This window comes from Megalops cyprinoides, chromosome 24, assembly GCF_013368585.1.
Source record: "Megalops cyprinoides isolate fMegCyp1 chromosome 24, fMegCyp1.pri, whole genome shotgun sequence".
NCBI classification, from domain to species: domain Eukaryota; kingdom Metazoa; phylum Chordata; class Actinopteri; order Elopiformes; family Megalopidae; genus Megalops; species Megalops cyprinoides.
In genome coordinates, this window is record NC_050606.1 from 3268900 (window position 1) to 3286917 (window position 18018).

The 18018-nt window shown below is 49.6% G+C and overlaps 1 protein-coding gene across 2 annotated transcripts; it reads left to right on the top strand.

The window, feature by feature from the left end:
* The first annotated feature begins 2544 nt into the window (after nt 1–2544).
* Nucleotides 2545–16726, top strand: lrrc24 (leucine rich repeat containing 24). Of its 2 annotated transcripts, none has more exons than XM_036518617.1 (5): nt 2545–2674; nt 12698–12878; nt 13566–13844; nt 14324–14492; nt 15138–16726. In XM_036518617.1, exons 2-5 carry the CDS (start codon nt 12717–12719, stop codon nt 16280–16282), a joined length of 1755 nt encoding a protein of 584 aa, XP_036374510.1. In that variant the 5' UTR covers nt 2545–2674; nt 12698–12716; the 3' UTR covers nt 16283–16726. The 2 variants fall into 2 exon arrangements, with proteins under 2 accessions (XP_036374510.1, XP_036374509.1); XM_036518616.1 differs by lacking the exon at nt 2545–2674 and adding an exon at nt 3243–3362.
* Nucleotides 16727–18018: the final 1292 nt, after the last annotated feature.

Genomic DNA, 18018 nt, shown 5'->3' on the forward strand with positions numbered 1-18018 from the left:
TGGCTGTGGACATCAGTCCACATCAGTGATCAGCATCTGGGAGTGTGGCTGCAGGAGCGGGGCTCTCTGGAGCTCTGCTGACTTACTGTCCTGGAGCTGTGTGTGTGTGTATGCGTGTGTCTGTGTGTGTGTGTGTGTGTGTGTCTGTGTGCGTGTGTGTTGGGGGGGGGGGGGGGTGTGTGTGTGAGAGGGTCGAACAGCAGAAAGATATAGAAACAGAGATAGAGAGAGTGAGAGATTGCACTGGTTCTGCTACATGACACTTTTGAGTGTCAAAAATGTATGCACACACACACAGACACACACACATACACGCACACACACACACATAAAACAGACACATGCACAGACTGCCTCATTCTGCCAAGGGGGAAAACAAATTTAAAACCCCTCAAAAGTGGGTCAAGCTGTCATTAAAAGACTGTCTTCTGCTTTTCCCCTGCCCACACACTCACACACACACACACACACACACACATTGACAGAGGTTAATGTGACTCTGAGATAAACCATAATAACATTGGGAACTTAAATCAGAGGCATCCAGGGGGATTTGTGATAGGCAGGTTAGGGGAAAAACACACACACACACACACAAAGATAAAGCTTTCTGAAACAACACACGGGTGAGAGAGGACTCCCATTGCCATGGTGACGCAAAGCAGATGATCTGTGTTGGCTCTGTTTTGTGCACCACTGAACTGGGGAACAGAACAAGCACACAAACAACAGTTTCCTCCATGTTGACACTGGCATGACACGTCGGTTATTTTAGATGAGAAGGGCTCGCCAAATCTGGGAGTTGATCAAACATGTCCCCCTGGTGCAGAGATTTGCCACTCTGCTTGTTTGTATACGTGTGTCTGTGTGTGTGTGTGTGTGTGTGTGTGTGTGTGTGTGTGTGTCGGGGGGATGTCTGTCCTCAGCCCTGCATCTGCTCCCAGATTAGCGGTGCAGACAGAGGGTCAGTGTGTAATCGCCGTGCATCAGAGGGATCAGGCTGTGCGACAGTTTTCAGATAAAGAAACGAAGAAAAAGAGCTCAAAATTAATTAATGATGAGAGGAGAACCAGAGCCAAAACAAACAAACACAAGCACACACACACTCTCTCTCTCTCTCTCTCTCACTCTCTCTCTCTCTCTCTGTCACACACACACACACTCCTCCCTGCCTCTGCTGGTCCACATGCTTCAGCTCAGCACAGCATGAGCATGTGAGGATCACGCTGCAGGACAACTGAAAAGCCACAAAGAAGAGATCGACAGGAGCAGAAAAGCCACAGAAAGGTTTTGATTGGACATATCGAGTGGCTGTGAAATTTTTCTTCTGTTCAAGTGTTTTTCCCTAAACACCAACATTGCCCTGAATACACCTAATACACAGCCCCATCAACTGGCATTTCAGAAATACTCATGTGACCTGAAATAAACTTCATGCACACCCATGTCACCCGGAACCCACTCCATCCACACCCACATTTCCCAGAATCCCAAACACAGGAACGAGGGCCGAAAACAAGATGGAGAATAAATCTGAGGCCAAGACCAGGACTCTGACAGACGCAATCACTAGCCAGCATTTCAGTTAGATATGAGGAAAGGATGCCGCACTGAGTCAAGTGGGATTATGGGTAACAAAATATTTCTGATCTACACTGAGCCACTGCAATCCCTGTAATCTCCCACCTCCATCACCGGGTTTCCAGATTAATCTCCACTCTCTTTATATCAGACCCCACCAGCTACAGGCCCCAAAACCATCTGAAATTCTCCGTGGAGAGAAAGAGAGAAAAAGTGAGGGAGAGTAAGACAAATAATGAGACAGTGCCTGAGGGAAGATGAGTTATAGAGGCTACAGTAATACACAGAAACTACGCAGCCGACAGAACACGCAGAAATGCGACGCCACTGTTTACCAAATTACAGCTGTATTGACATGGCCTCTCAAGTAACGGACTCCCGGTTGCTGTCCATGGTCCTGACACATACCTTGGCGCTGAACGTATAGGGGATCGTTTAAAAACTTCCGTTATATATCGATATCACAACATAAAGGTGCTAATATTGCCAACGCTATGGACATATCTGAGAATACGGACAGGCAGGCCGGTGGTTTTTCTGCAGTTCTGAACTCGCCCAGGCACCAGATGGGTGACCAGAACCACCACAGCCCTGTCCTGGGGCGTTGTATTTTCTGTTTTTGGAATGTGTGCGTGTGTGTGTGTGTGTGTGTGTGTGTGTGTGTGTGTGTGTGTGTGCGTGTGTGTGTGTGTGTGCGTGTGTGTGTGTGTGTGTGTGTGTGTGTGTGTGTGTGTGTTTTGATGGTTAGCGTGCGGTCTCCCGCCGGAAGTAAAGAGCGCTTCGGAGCCGTCACGCTCTCGGGAGACAGGGCTGGCACGTGGCTCGCTCGTGCTACGCTTGCAGTGCGCTGCCGCTTATGATAAACAATGGCAATAGGATAAGGAGCGCGGGGTGGGGAGAAAGAGGGAGAGAGAAGCATACAGGGGGAAAAAGAGAGACATCAACGCGGAGGGAAGGGAGAAAGACAGGCTGGAGACAGAGGTGTACCGCACAGACACCCCGTTATACGGCCGCCTGCCACGGGCACGGGAACAGCGAGTGACTCTAAACTGCCACGGGAGAACTGCAAGTGACTCGCATCTAAATACTTTGGGTGCAGTATATTTCTTTTTTTTCCTTACTTTTTATTATTTCCTCTTATATATTTCCTCTTCTTATAGCCTATATACACATTGATTGATAACGCAATATTACGTTACTGTGTTATTATTGCTAGTTTATTTCCGAAAGGGGAGAGAGAGAGAGAGAGAGAGAGACGGGAGAGAGAGAGAGAGAGAGAGAGAGAGAGAGAGAGAGAGAGAGAGAGAGAGAACAGAGTGAAAGAAGGAGGAGGGCAGCGCAGTGGAAGGAAGAGGTTGCGTGTCACCGCACAGGGGCGATCGGACAGCTCACACAAGAGGGCGATTCCGCCTCTGTTCCGCAGTTACTTTCGCCGCGACGTTGCCTCGGCCCTGCCTGTTTAAGGCGCTGCCTTGGCGTTATTTATGACACGGATGCAGCGTCGGACAGCGTTTAGTGCCGCTTTGAGGGATGGAGCGGCGGCGCTGTAGACGTCTGGGACATGTGCAATTAGCGAAGAGCACTGTGTGTCTTTTCACTCGGGCTGGGATGTGGCTGATGAGACGCGAGAGATTCCCTGATTCCAGTGTGTTCATGTCGAAGCGATAAAGCGCCACGCAAAACCGCCAGAAAAGGAGCGATCCCAGGCTGTTTCGCGACGCGCACAGCCAGGAGGCTCCCGGAGAACACCGCATCAGCTCATTTCTCTGATTCCCGGACTGGTAGGTTTCATGTTCGCTCGCTGATGTTTCCACGGTAATGTTAAATTAAATACGTTTGTGTTCCTGGCAGACGAGCACACAGTCTTAGTGGAATAGATTCGCAGATGCTCTGCAGTGTTCTTCGGTCTCGTACTTTACTTGTTCATTAGTTAGCTGCTGACCCCCTCTTTAATCGTACACACTAACGTCAGCTTATATTAAAAGTAGGCTGTAGCCTATAACTCATTTCCGCACTATCACGAGAACTCGCGGGATCATACACACGTGCGTGCTGATGGCTAAACAATAGTTTGATCTTTGTGTTGCGTCTCAAGGAAGAGTTTTTGGAACGTAAAGGGATATATAAAACTCAGGCTCCGGTCTTATTTGCATTACTTTGATCGGAAGGGTGTGTGTCAGGGGAATGACACACTGAAAATGCTTTTCATATTACTTTTTTATATTACATCTCTATATTTGACTTTCATATGCTTCCGTGCGGTTTTATTCTATATGTTCGCGTCCTTGTTCGTTATTTAATTCTGTTGTCCATTGCTTTAAGAACACAGAAAATTTGTAAATAAACAATGATTGAAGAACCTTATCAAATCAAGGAGAAAGCAGGAAGCAAAGGAAGACTAATGTATATTCACTGTTTGTCTGGCTGTTTGTAATGCGTGAAATAATAAATCCATGCAGTCCAGCACGGTGTGCCTAGAATGTAGTGGAATGAAATTACACAGAAGAAACAACAGGAAGAAACTCAAAGCTCATTTTCCCCTTTCTGTTAATACTATGTGCCACCAGTCCTTCACCCGACCAAACTGAGGGAGTTAACACGATTGCGTTCAAATTCTAAACTGCCTCTTGGATAGAAGCGATTTCCCCCAACAGACTGAATCTGTCCGCACCTCCCCGTCCTCTTTCTGAGACAGGAACGTGGAAGACAAGACAGCAATCAAAGCCCCTTAGAGGGAGACTTGCTCGTGTAGACACGACCGAGTTTCTGCAGTCGCTTCGGTCAAAAACTCATGCAAAGCAATCGCCAACCGTGCGTGTGCATCTCGCTGGAAGCGCTTCTTCGGAGTGTCACAGCGCACGATCCACTGCCAGGAGATTCAGGGGACGCTGCGGCCAGACGGAACGTGAATCTCAGCACAATGACGAACTGTTTTCAATCAGCCGGGCTCGCAGGCGGACTGTTCTGCAATCGAGTTCATTTGAGAGTCTTAGGGAATCATTTATCATTGTTTCTCAGACTTCGGTGACTCCCTCTTGCGCTTAAACGCGCAGCGAAATTGAGAAGCGGCGCAATAGGAATCTGTGACGGGCAAAGTTAGATAACCTGGTAAGTGACTGTATAAACCGAAGTCTAATCCATTTAAAGATTTTCGTACCCCCGTTAGTTTACACTACCAGCCACTCACTTTTTAAAGCTGCCGATTGTAGAGCCTTCCGCCGTTGATACGCCCTGCATCTGTAGTAAAAATCCTTGTATTACAGACAGACAGTCAGACATAGGAGAATAAAAGCAACACCCGGAAGGGCAGGGCGTTTTATTATTTTTAAAATTTAGTTTATTTTTGGTAAGCCCACTAATTGGAAAGTACACCTTGTAAAACACCAGCCTTGAGGCTGTTCCCGCCAGCAGGTGCACAGTGGTTGCCGAGGTTTAATCTGTCCGCCCCTCCCTGTCCTCATGTGTTACTGGGAGAGGACCTAGCAGGCAGCCCCTGCAGGTGGGAACAGCTATCAAACACCTGCCTCGGTGTGGAGTTCTGCTCCGAGGAGAAAAGGGCCTCACTGTGGGGACTACACTGTGCAGGACTACACTGTGCAGGCAGGTGGTCCCCACCCTGTGGTTGTGACAGAGTGTGTATGGAGGCTGACACTGTAACAGGGAGAATGGAGGCTGGCATTGTAACAGGGAGAATGGAGGCTGGCATTGTAACAGGGAGAACGGAGGCTGACATTGTAACAGGGAGAATGGAGGCTGACATTGTAACAGGGAGAATGGAGGCTGGCACTGTAACAAGATCAACAGAGGCTCATACTGTAAAAGGGAGAGTGTTTATGTAAACCCCACTGTGGGTTTTGTGGCTGTGTGGGGGAGTGGTCAGCTAGAGCAGTAGTGAGGGCAGCAATGTGGAGAGATGGCCTCAGTTATGTGGAGAGCAGAGTTTCAAGTTTGACCCACTTCTCATTCCTCATAATGAGCTGGTCTCTCAGAGCTAGCATCTGTAATGTACCCCTAATTGTAGTAGTTGCTTGTTTGTTTGCATTAATCGGTGAGTGCGTTGACATACCAGGGAGCAGAAGAATGCCTCCGGCGTCGTCCTTTGCAGAGCAGCTCCCTGAGGATGTGAGTCTGCGTGCTCTCGTAAGGACCCTGCCGCGGACGCAGACGCAGACGCAGACGCAGACGCAGACGCAGACGCAGACGCAGACGCAGTGCAGTCATGACTGACCCTGTGCAAACAGCACCGAGCAGTCCATCTCTCAGTCTGCGTGCTCTCGTAAGGACCCTGCCGCGGATGCAGACGCAGACGCAGACGCAGACGCAGACGCAGACGCAGACGCAGACGCAGTGCAGTCATTACTGACCCTGTGCAAACAGCACCGAGCAGTCCGTCTGTCTCAGTCTGCGTGCTCTCGTAAGGACCCTGCCGCGGATGCAGACGCAGACGCAGACGCAGACGCAGACGCAGACGCAGTGCAGTCATGACTGACCCTGTGCAAACAGCACCGAGCAGTCCATCTCTCCGTCTGCGTGCTCTCGTAAGGACCCTGCCGCGGATGCAGACGCAGACGCAGTGCAGTCATGACTGACCCTGTGCAAACAGCACCGAGCAGTCCATCTCTCCGTCTGCGTGTAGGCGGCCCACAGAGGGAGGAGGGACGTCAGATACAGCCAGCTGTACAGCTACCCTGCTGCTGGAGGGAGAGAGATACAGAGTGACAGAGAGAAAGAGAGGGAATGAAAGAGAGAAAGAGAATAACAAAGAGATATAATGAAAGGGATAGAGAGAGAAGGAAAGGGGGAGAGAGGGGTAGAGAGACAACGAAAGACAGGCAGAGTGACAGAGAGGGAGACAGAATGAAAAAGGGAGTGAATTGGAGAGAAAAAGAGGGAGAAAGAGAATGACAGAGAGGTGGGATCAAAAGGAGGAGAGAATGACAAACGGGATGAACGGGAGAGGGAGAGGTAGAGAGACAGAATGAAAGAGAAAGAGAGAGGTGGAATGAGAGAGAGAGAGAGAGAGAGAGAGAGAAAGAGAACAAAAGAGACAGAGACAGAAAGACAAGGGAGAGAGAGAAATGCCAGCAGATGATGATGACACAGAAAATGATGGAAAACAACAGAGAGAGAGGGTGTGAGAAAATGAGGGACGGAGATGATTATCAGGACACAGACTCACAGTCAAACACCGGGGAATCAAGGGGGGGGGGGGGGGGGGGGAGGAGAGGGAGGAGAGTGGAACAAACGCTGCTGGTGAAAGTGACACACGGGCCAGGGTCACTTATGTAACCGGGCCTGAGGGGAACCAGGTTTTTTTTTCCTTTCAGTTCTGTTTTTCAGTCTGTCAGAAGGCCAGCTTAGGCCAGTTTATTGTGAGAGAGTCCAGTTCCCAGACTGACACTGTCTATGAACTGGCATAACACAGCCAAAACACATGAGGCAGAAAACCAGTCAATGAGAAAACAGCAGTCAGGGACCATGGAAGTGGTCATATAAAAGGATATTGTCCTTTTTTACAAAGACTATGAGTTACTTTTGCAAGTGAGAGAAATGTCTGGACAGAATATGCTATGTAAATCAAACTCAACTCCATATTAAAATTGTGCATTCCCATCATATGATCTTTCAGTTCTTTGATCCCCTGAAAAGCTCTGTGGCATTCACCACGTACAGTCTGAATGATTGAATATGATTATTAGGCTTTCGCAATCTGTCAGCTTTACCCATCTACAGCACAGCACCAGCACTGGGAATCGGATTTCATCACACTTAGATATTCCTAATGTCACAGCAGCCCTTTTAGGCTGACTTGTAATGACACTTTGTTCAATTTGTCACTGTCTGAAAGGGATTAGAGGATTGTACCTCTGTATTAGCGGGGACATTATACTCGCGAGTGTACCAGCGGTGATATTATAATCGTGAGTGTTGAAACTGCTGGATTTTGGTGCTATGTTAATCGTGACACTGATTCAGCTGAAGTGAGGTGAACTGTATCAGTTCTCCATCTCCCAAAGTACTTTACTCCACATTCCGTACCCAATGAGTACAACAATGATCAGTAAGTGGCTAGCAACTCTCTGTGCTGTAAGTAATCTGCTGGCTATCTGCCTGGTAGCATATCCCTTTTCTTTGCTCATAAAGTGCTGATTATACAAAGAGAACCAGCCAAAAGTTAGTGAAGTTCCAACGGAAGGTTCGGGATCAAAATTTTAGGCAATCCCTAATGCAATTAACAAACCCATCCCATCCCGAAGTATAAAAAACCCACTCACCACTTCTTTTTCATGTCAGCTGTTTTGCTATTCAGACAGGGGTGGGGGTGAACAACGTCAGCCCAAGGCAAGATGTGACCCCTTTCTCTGTCTCCAAGACAATGAACTGTACCACTATACTCACATTGACAGAAATGCCTCTTGATGTATTAAAAATCATATCCACTGAAATATAGTTTAGACTAAAATGTAATTGCCTCCGTAATATCATTGTTGTACTGTGTTATCTTGTTGCTGCAAGTCTGTTGTTATTGTTATTGTTGTTTTTCATATTCAGTACATTTATCTCATTCATCTCAGTATTTAGTCTTAATCTGCTTTTGTAGTATTATTTTTCATCAGTTTTTCTGCGCAACCATTAGCAGACTGCTCTGTGGTGCTTGATTTGAAAGTGCACAGTACTTAATAAAACGCTGTTGATCGATGTAAGAAGATGGACTACAGCCGTGCTTAAGGGTGGGATCATTTCCTGATGGAGAGGAGAATTTAGGATTATGGCTCTGAATTCAGGCCCTTCATTTTGAAGAATGAGACACCCGTGTTGTGCCTGTGCATATGTGTATGTGTACACATGTATGTGGTTGTTGGTGTGTGCATAAGTGTGCTTGTGTCTGCTTGTGTGTGAGTGCTTTGAGTGTCTTTACATACAATAAATGCAACATAAATAGTTTAAAAAAGTTAACATTTGAACTCAATAGGAATGTATAACATTGGTTGAAATGGTGTCAGTAATGATGTCCACTTTGTGCTTGAGGGACAGCTTATATGTTATTTGGAAAAAAGAATACCTCAGGAATGTAGCCGGAAATTTGAATCTGTATTGCCTGTTGGCAGATGTCCGCAGACAAAAGCATGCATCCGCTTTGAGAATGGAAATCAATCCTTCAGAGAACTGTGTGTGTGTGTATGTGTGTGTGTGTGTGTGTACGAGACCTGCGGTGGAAAAATGAAACATGAGGTCAATGCAGGCGTATTGAGCAGACGGGCTGGTCGCTGTGCGGGGTGCGGACGTGCACCCGGCGGTGCGGTCCCTCGTGCTCCTGGGCACGCGTGTGCGAGCGTGTGCACAGCTGTCTGTAGGAACACGTGTGGGACCGCGGATCCAGCTGGGCTCCGCGCAGAGCAGCGTGGAGATTAGACGCCTCGGGCGATGTGAGACTTCAGAGAGGCCGGCTAATAAGCATCATGTAGCTCCCGCCAGAGAGATCACTCACCGTATGCAGAGAGAAAACGGAAAGAGGAGGGGAGGGAATGCTCATGGTGAAGTGTGAGTGAGAGAGTGAAAGAGAGAGGGGCAGATTCAGAGATACATCAGGCCATTTCTCCCAGGGCGAGGGTCACAGAGAGCTCCCACCACATTAGCAAGTTGTTATCTCGTGGTGGAGTATGTACTATCTCTGTCTGTCTCTCTCTCTCTCTCTCTGTCTCTCTAATGATGACCAGAGGTTACACCCCTTACAGATGGCTGTGCATGGCTGACCTGGGAGTTTCCATGGAAACGCAGAGTCTGAAATTAGCCTGAACCAAACACATAATACACACACACACACACACACACACACTCACACACACACACACACACGCACACACACACACACACACACACGCACACACACACACACGCACACACACACACACACACACGCACACACACACACACACACACACACACACGCACACACACACACACACACGCACACACACACACACACACACACACACACGCACACACACACACACACGTTTTAAATGGAAAAGTACTGAGGCACAGGATACCCTGTTGTTGGAAGCTCTGCGGACAGCTTTTCCTGACAGGGATTCGTGTGTTTCAGGCAGATTACATGCTCTGAAGTGAAGCCGCTGGCCTTTTCCATCAGTAAATCCCCTGCGATTTTATAAAGCCAAACCGTCATGGAAAAAGGACCCTCCTCTTGGTAGGGCAGGCCAGCGGGCATCGCTGCCCAGGGCCGTTAAGACCGCATCAGAGCATGCTTTCATTCTACTGTCATCTGAGCACTGTGTTAGCACAGTGTATCAGAGCATTAGCACAGAGTTTAGCACAGTGTATCATGGTGTTAGCACAGTGTTACAGCGTGTTACTACAGTATTTCAGAGTGTTAGCACAGTGTATCCTTGTGTTAGCACAGTGTGTTAATACTGTAGAGGTCATCAGTGAATGAAGTGTTGGCAGCAGTAGTGGTAACAAACAGGGCTTGTGACCCAAAGGTTGCCAGTGTGATTCCTTAGTGGAAAACTGTTGTATCTTTGGTGCTCAACTTGAAATGCCTCAGTAAATATCCAGCTGTATAAATGGATAGCAATGGATAAAGTGTGTGAGTGCAGTGGAGTGTGTATCGGTGTGTTAGTGCAGTGGAGTGTGTATCAGTGTGTATCAGTGTGTGAGTGCAGTGGAGTGTGTATCGGTGTGTTAGTGCAGTGGAGTGTGTATCAGTGTGTATCAGTGTGTTAGTGCAGTGGAGTGTGTATCAGTGTGTATCAGTGTGTTAGTGCAGTGGAGTGTGTATCGGTGTGTTAGTGCAGTGGAGTGTGTATCGGTGTGTTAGTGCAGTGGAGTGTGTATCAGTGTGTATCAGTGTGTTAGTGCAGTGGAGTGTGTATCGGTGTGTTAGTGCAGTGGAGTGTGTATCAGTGTGTATTGGTGTGTGAGTGCAGTGGAGTGTGTATCGGTGTGTTAGTGCAGTGGAGTGTGTATCGGTGTGTGAGTGCAGTGGAGTGTGTATCGGTGTGTGAGTGCAGTGGAGTGTGTATGGGTGTGTGAGTGCAGTGGAGTGTGTATCGGTGTGTTAGTGCAGTGGAGTGTGTATCGGTGTGTTAGTGCAGTGGAGTGTGTATCGGTGTGTTAGTGCAGTGGAGCGTGTATCGGTGTGTTAGTGCAGTGGAGTGTGTATCGGTGTGTGTTTCCGTGCCAGCCGTGTCGGTGCAGTTAGCAGTCTGTCGGGAGCACTTGACAGTTGCTCGTTAATAATTTGTGGGAGAGCTGTAATCACATTTGTGTGGAGGAAGCGCCATCTGCTCTCTCCCTCTTCATTAGTGCCAGCACCCCCCCGCCCCCTCCACACCCCCCCCCCCCGCCCCCCCCACCCTCGGGGCACAGTTCTGCGGGAGCGCTCCCTACGCCCGCCCATCCATTCCGTGGTGCTGTATACTCCGCGGTAGCGGTGCGGTCCGGCGGGTAGGCAGTTTGGCTCACACCCAGGGGATTTCAGGCGCGGTTTCCAGCAGGGGTTACTAGAGGGCAGCAGGGTAGCACCAAGGCTCATGACCCAAAGGTTGCCAGTTCTATTCCCAAAGGTTGCCAGTTCCATTCCCTGATGGGGCATTACCCTTGGACAAGGTCCTTGACCCAAATTACCTTAGTACAAATCCAGCTGTGTAAATGGATGAATTTTAATCTATGTAAATCATTTGATATATTATCACTTCCTCAGTTAATGCAGTGCATTTATACCATTAAACAATGAGTAATACGTGACCCATGTAAGTCCGTGTGGGAAAAAAGGCAATGGCTACATAAATGAGCAGTAATGATGTTTTCATTTCCCTGAGCAGTCAGCGCTGTGAAGGAGCTCTGTTCCTGTGAGTTCATGCAGCCCTGACCCTTTGGCTTGCCTCACATCTTCCTCCTTCACATCACCTCATCATTCGAGCTCTGTGCGCAACAGTCAGCCAGCACACCGTGTTTTTTTTTTTTTTTTTTTTTTTGTGAAACTTGTGCGTCGTGCATAATTCTTGCATTGCATTATTTATTTTCTTAACATATCCCCTGATGCAGTGAGAGCCACAGAGCTCATGCATTATGCATTTATACTGCTGGATGTTTGCAGAACCAATTCACGGTTAAAGACTTTGCCCGAGGGTTGCATTGGCTGTGTCACACCAGGGACTTGAACTGGCAGCCTACTTTTTTATCAAGGTCCCTAAATATCACACAGAGAGAAATATAGGAGAAGTTATCAGGAAACTCTGCCACATGTTATAGAACACTCTTTACAGATAAGGTTTTTTTAAATGCTAGTGGTTTTTTTTTCTTTTTTTTTCAGGCAAACAAAAATTAAGGTCATTAACAATAAAAAAAAGAATTTCTTTCTTTCTTTGTTATGAGTGGACAGCATCTCAAGAGCGTCTAAAGACTCTGGTAGTCAGCAGACATGAGGATAACCTAATATTCTTCTGCTGCTCGATCTAATTTCATTTCTCCGCTTCATGCATAAAAGGGAAAAAGCTTATGTAGGTCACATTACATTAATCTAGTGCCAGCCTTGCAAATGCATGTCAAATTAAGCAACTAGCATGAAATATTCAGAGCCCAACTCTGCCTCATTACAGCCTAATGCGTCTTAAAGCAGAATTACCTGCTGTCAGCAAGGACCGCACTGTTTCCGTGATATACTCTGCACTTTCCACAGAAGAAACAAAGTTTCTTTCAAAGCCAGACCCAAGCCAGGCCTTGCGTTTGATGGAGAGGGTGCGACTCTAGCTGTTAATACTATTTTGTGATTCCGGTTCTCGGCTGTTTTCATTATTAATTATGTCGGGGAGTGTGTTCCTCTATCATTTTCCTTCTGTTGAAGCTTGTTGAACGTTCAATGGTCTGGGGTTTTCCTGTGGAAATTTTGTTTTGCTGTTTTTGCCTTTTATCTCTGGTATGGCAGGGCAGAGCAGGACAAATGCAGGTCTCTGATACTCTGCAAACAGCAGCGCCGCAGGTTTTCACACTACAGGGCCGGCGGTGCACAGACACTGTTTGATGGTATGTGACATTGACGGTATGTGTGTGTGTGTGTGTGTGTAACAGTGTGTGTGTGTGTTCACGTCTCCAGGACAGGCTCCCTTGGCGTGATGGCCCTCCCCCAGCTGTGTGTGCCTATCCTCGCCCTCCTCGCCCGCCTCGCCCTGAGGGCCCTGGCCTGCCCCGGCGGGTGTCGCTGCTACAGTCTGACGGTGGAGTGCGGCTCCATCAGCCTCAGAGAGATACCGTCAGGCGTTCCGCCCACCGTGCAGGTCAGTGCCCCGTCACGCTGCGCACATCATCCAATCAGGCCTCAGCTCACTCATCTATCATCCAATCAGGCCTCAGCTCACTCATCTATCATCCAATCAGGCCTCAGCTCACGCATCTATCATTCAATCAGGTCTCAGCTCACTCATCTATCATCCAATCAGGCCTCAGCTCACTCATCTATCATCTAATCCGGTCTCAGCTCACTCATCTATCATCCAATCAGGCCTCAGCTCACTCATCTATCATTCAATCAGGTCTCAGCTCACTCATCTATCATTTAATCAGGTCTCAGCTCACTCATCTATCATTTAATCAGGTCTCAGCTCACTCATCTATCACCCGAGGTCACTCACCTGTGTGATGTGGCATTATCAGCATCCAATCAAATGGCTGCCAAGTCACATTCTTGACATACCATAATCCTATCAGGTCAGAGGTCTCCGAAATGTCTGATGTGGCATCGTTATCCAATCAGATCAACTTCCAGCTGGACCTCTGACATGCCATCAAATTCAAATACGAATTCAGTTCATTGGCAATTTCCCATGATACTGCTCTGCTGTTCCAGTTATTTAGGCATTCATAATGAATAGTTTTTGAGGCCAATACATAGATCATTTTCTAGCTCCGCCCTCTTCCTCACACTGAGACACTGAGGCAGAGCTCTCTGTGACCATCCCATGCAGACACTGTTCCTCCAGGACAACACCATCGGTCAGATCCGCCTGCAGGACCTGTCCCGCCTGGGCCAGCTGCACTACCTCTACCTGCAGAACAACAGCATCTCCGCCCTCGAACCCGGGGCCTTCCGCAGCCAGGCCCAGCTGCTGGAGCTGGCCCTCAACGGGAACCGCATCCACCTGGTCACCGCTGACGTCTTCCAGGGCCTGGAACACCTGCGGATCCTCTACCTGGCCGGGAACCAGATCACCCGGCTGCAGGACCACACCTTCCGCGGCCTGCAGGTCGGCGGGCGGGGCAGAGGGCGGGGCAGGGGCGGGGCTGAGAGCTGGAGCTCTGGCGAATGGGCTTGAGTAGTGTTGTGCTCACACTCACTAGTCTGGGAGTGTTGTTAGCCTGGTCTGACACTGTTGCTCATTTAAACTGAATGGATACACTTATGTTCTCTTTTGCTGGAAGTCACTCTGGGTTAAGAGTGTCTGCTAAATGCATGTAATGTAATAAATGGGATGGATGTTGGGGCGTGGCTTAAGCAAAAGCGTCCAATAGGAGAGAACCATTTACCACACAGTCCTGTCACTGTGGAGAATGCTGGGAGATCGGAGGCTGTTTGACCTGATTCCTCAGCAGTAACAACAGTAATGATAGCTACACTGTTCATGAGGCTGATGATGAAAATGATGATGATATGATGTTATTACATTATAATAGTATTAGTAATAATAATTGCATTAATAACAGTAATAATATCCCCCCCCCACAGCGTCTACAGGAGCTGCACTTGCAGGAGAACAGTGTGGAGATGCTGGGGGAGCAGGCTCTGGCGGGGCTGTCCTCCCTGGCACTGCTGGACCTCAGCCGAAACAACCTACGAACCCTGCAGCAGGCCTCACTGCGCCCCCTGGTGAGCCTGCAGGTACTGCGCCTCACAGGTGAGTAGCGGGGGGAGAGGGGGAGGGGCCAGGACGCGGGGAATGGGAGGCACCCCTGTTAGAGGGGGAGGGGTTTAAGTGAGAGGAGCCAGTGTGACAAGGGAGGGGTCAATGGTCTTCCAAATAAATCAACATTGTTGCCAAGGGAGACGAATCAAGGTCCTCCCACCCAGTGATGTGGGGTGATCCAAAGATGACACAGTCTGAATGCTGTTCATAACCCAGAGCTGCCTCAGTAAACATCCAGCTGTATAAATGGATTACATGTTAAAATCTGTAATTGATGTGCAAGTCGCTCTGGAAGTCGCTCTGGATAAGAGTGTCTGCTAAATTCCAATAATGTAATGTAGTGTAATTGGTTGATTCATCTTCAGCCTACTGTAGCATAATTATTGTATGGTTTCATTGAGAATGTTCACATGCTCATAATTAAGATAATGAATGGCCACATAGTTATAATGGTTACTAATTAGTTGATAATTACTGTAGTTAATTAAGTTATATACGAACAGTTGCTACTAATGAGCTGTATACTAATAATTCAAATAGTGTAGTGTAATGTAATGTTGGTTGAGAGCGAAGTGTATTTTAAAACGCATTTTTCTTTTCTTTTTTCACTCCGCCCCCCCGCCCACCGTTGCCCAGACAACCCGTGGCGCTGCGACTGTGCTCTACACTGGCTGCGGGGGTGGATCGGGGGGGAGGGCCAGCGGCTGCTGAGCTCGGCGGAGCGGCGACTGGTGTGCGCGGAGCCGCCGCGGCTGGCCCACCGCAGCCTGGTGGAGGTTCCCGCCAACAGCCTGGTGTGCATCCCGCCCGTGGTGCAGCTGGAGCCCAGCCACCTGGCGGTGCGGCTCGGGGAGAACCTGCGCGTGTCCTGCCAGGCCTCGGGCTACCCCCAGCCCCAGGTCACCTGGAGGAAGACCAGCCTGGGCCGCGCCCACGCGTCACCAAAAGGCCTGGTGCGAGAGGGCGGGGCGGTGGGAGGGGCGGCGGTGGGGCGGGGTGGAGGGGTGACGGCCCGCCCCGGCGGGGAGGGGGGCGGGGGCGGGGAGGGTGAGGCGGACCGCTTCGACCCCGACACGGGCAGCGGGATGCTGTTCCTTAGCAACGTTACGGTGGCGCACGCCGGCCGCTACGAGTGCGAGGCCTGGAACCCCGGCGGCGTGGCCAGGGTGACCTTTCACCTCTCCGTCAACATGTCCTCCTCGTCCTCCTCCTCTTCCTCCTCCTTGCCCGGCTCCTCCTCCTCCTCTGGGCCCCGCCCCCCCCCAGCCCGCCCCCCGGGCGCGGAGGTGAGCCGGGAGCCGCTGTACGACCTCGAGAGCATGGACTTCAACGCGCTGAGCATGGCCACGCAGACGGCCATCGCCGTGGGGATCTCGCTGCTGGCGCTCACCGCCCTGCTGCTTCTGGCCATGATCTACAGCCGCCGCCGGAGGCGCGAGAAGGGCCCGCAGGAGGAGAGCATCCTGTACGTCAACGACTACTCTGACGGCCCCACCACCTTCGCCCAGCTGGAGGAGTACCGCGATGCCCGCGGCCACGAGATGTACGTGCTCAACCGCAGCAAGCCCGTCTTTCCACCCACCCCCCAGGGGGAGGCGCCCTCGCCCTCGCCATCGCCCCCCGAGCCCCCGCCGGACCCGGCCACGCTGGCGGCGGGTGGGGCGGGGCCGAGGCGGGCGGGGGAGGGCAGGGAGGGGCCGCCGGCGGTGGACTCCGAGGCCCTGTTCCTTGGACAGAGCCTGCTGTTCGACACGCAGATGGCCTACGAGATCCACTGCTGAGGCGTGCGTGTGTGTTTGTGTGTGTGTTGAGGGGGGGGCAAGTACCTACAGGACACCCCCATGCTCCCCAGTTTTCCAGCTCTGGCTTCAAATCCCCCTCCCTCCCTACGGGTGATGATCTGGCAGCGCCCATCACAGCTGGGCGTAGCAGGACCCCCCGCCCTACGTTCCGGAAGCCCCTCTCAGACTGCAGGACTCACACAGGCCTCTCTCTGTTTTAACTGCCTTCCCAGGCAGGGATGGACAGACGGACGGTGCAGCGATTGGCTGTGAACCCGTCCAATCCTGACGCTGACCGTCGAAGCAAACAACAAAAGCAGGACAAAAAACGGCCCTCGTCATCTGGTGGCAAACTCGGTGAGACATTGGCATGTGGACTCCATCACCAGCCTGTCTTTCCTCCTCTGTGTCTTACTCCAAAAAGCCTCTGAAAGACAAGCACCGAAAGCCCCGTGAGTAGGTCAGACATTTTGAAACAGTGTTCTTCAGAGCTTGTGTTATGAGAGTTAACAGAGTATGAACTCTGCAAGGGTATGGAGGTGGACTATTTAGACTATGGTAAATATCCACAGCCTTCTTGAGCAAGCAGAAAAAAAGGAAGCAAAATAGAATAAAATAGCATAAAGAAATGCATTATAGTATGAGTTATGCTTTTGTCATTTTTACAGAAATTGTGTTGCTGTTTTTCTGATTTCCTGTACCTGCTTTTGGTGTGCACTGTATGGACTGTATGGAGTTGCAATGGAAAGTACTGCATCTCAATCATAATTAACGCTCTCTTGTTTCTGGATGTGCCACTCATTTCAACACGAAAATCCCTTTATATCTGTACCCGCTGCTCAAGTTCCCACTGTGGCACTTTGACTGCGTTAACCCCCATGTGTCTGTGGAGGTATCAGTAGCCAGCGCCCAGATCAGGCACAGATAAGAGCTCCGTCTCAGGTCCTGTCTGAAAAAGAGCTCTCTGTCCGTGTTTTAACCGGTTTACGTTCACTAAGAGCCTCGCTGCATTATTTATTGTTTGGTATTCCCTCCGCTGTATCTCCACCTATTTCTGTCCTCTGTTTTTAACTCATTAAAAGTCACTCCTGCTCCAGTCTCTGTGTGTGCCGTTGTGTCTCTCTGACAGACAGCTGCTGGTGCAGCAGATGCATCCCCTCTTGCTTATGAAGTTGTTCAACTTCCTTGAAGCTGGGAACCACAGTCATTTCTGATTCGCTTCCTGAATGCATGTCCGCTTCAGTGACTTCTGTCCAGCAGAGAGGAGGATGGATTTTTGATGTGGATGGATTGAGGTGTTTTGTTTAAACGCCTTAAAGTACTCTGATAGCATTTCATTTTTATGCTTATGTCCCTGCAAAAGCACACTAGCTTGTGGTACAGGAGGTGCCTTTGCGGCTCCTTATTTGTACACAAGAGGGCGCTGTGGTGGCAGTCATGAGAGTAGCTTTGGTGGCAGGAGTGGATGTGAAAAGAGAAGAGCTGGACCCCCAAGCCCTGAAGCCTGACAGGGAGAGATGAGCATAGAGAGCAGGTCACCACAAGGGGGTGCTGTCTGCACATCTATGGTGAGTTAAAAACAGCACTTCAGAAATTCCCCAGGGGTATAATGACCTTGAGAATGGAGGTGGTCGGGGCTCTGAGAGGCCCATCAAACTAAAGGAAATAGGCTAAATGATTAAAACATTATAAGTACTATACAACCAAGTGCTAATGAGACAGTCACTGAACTGTTA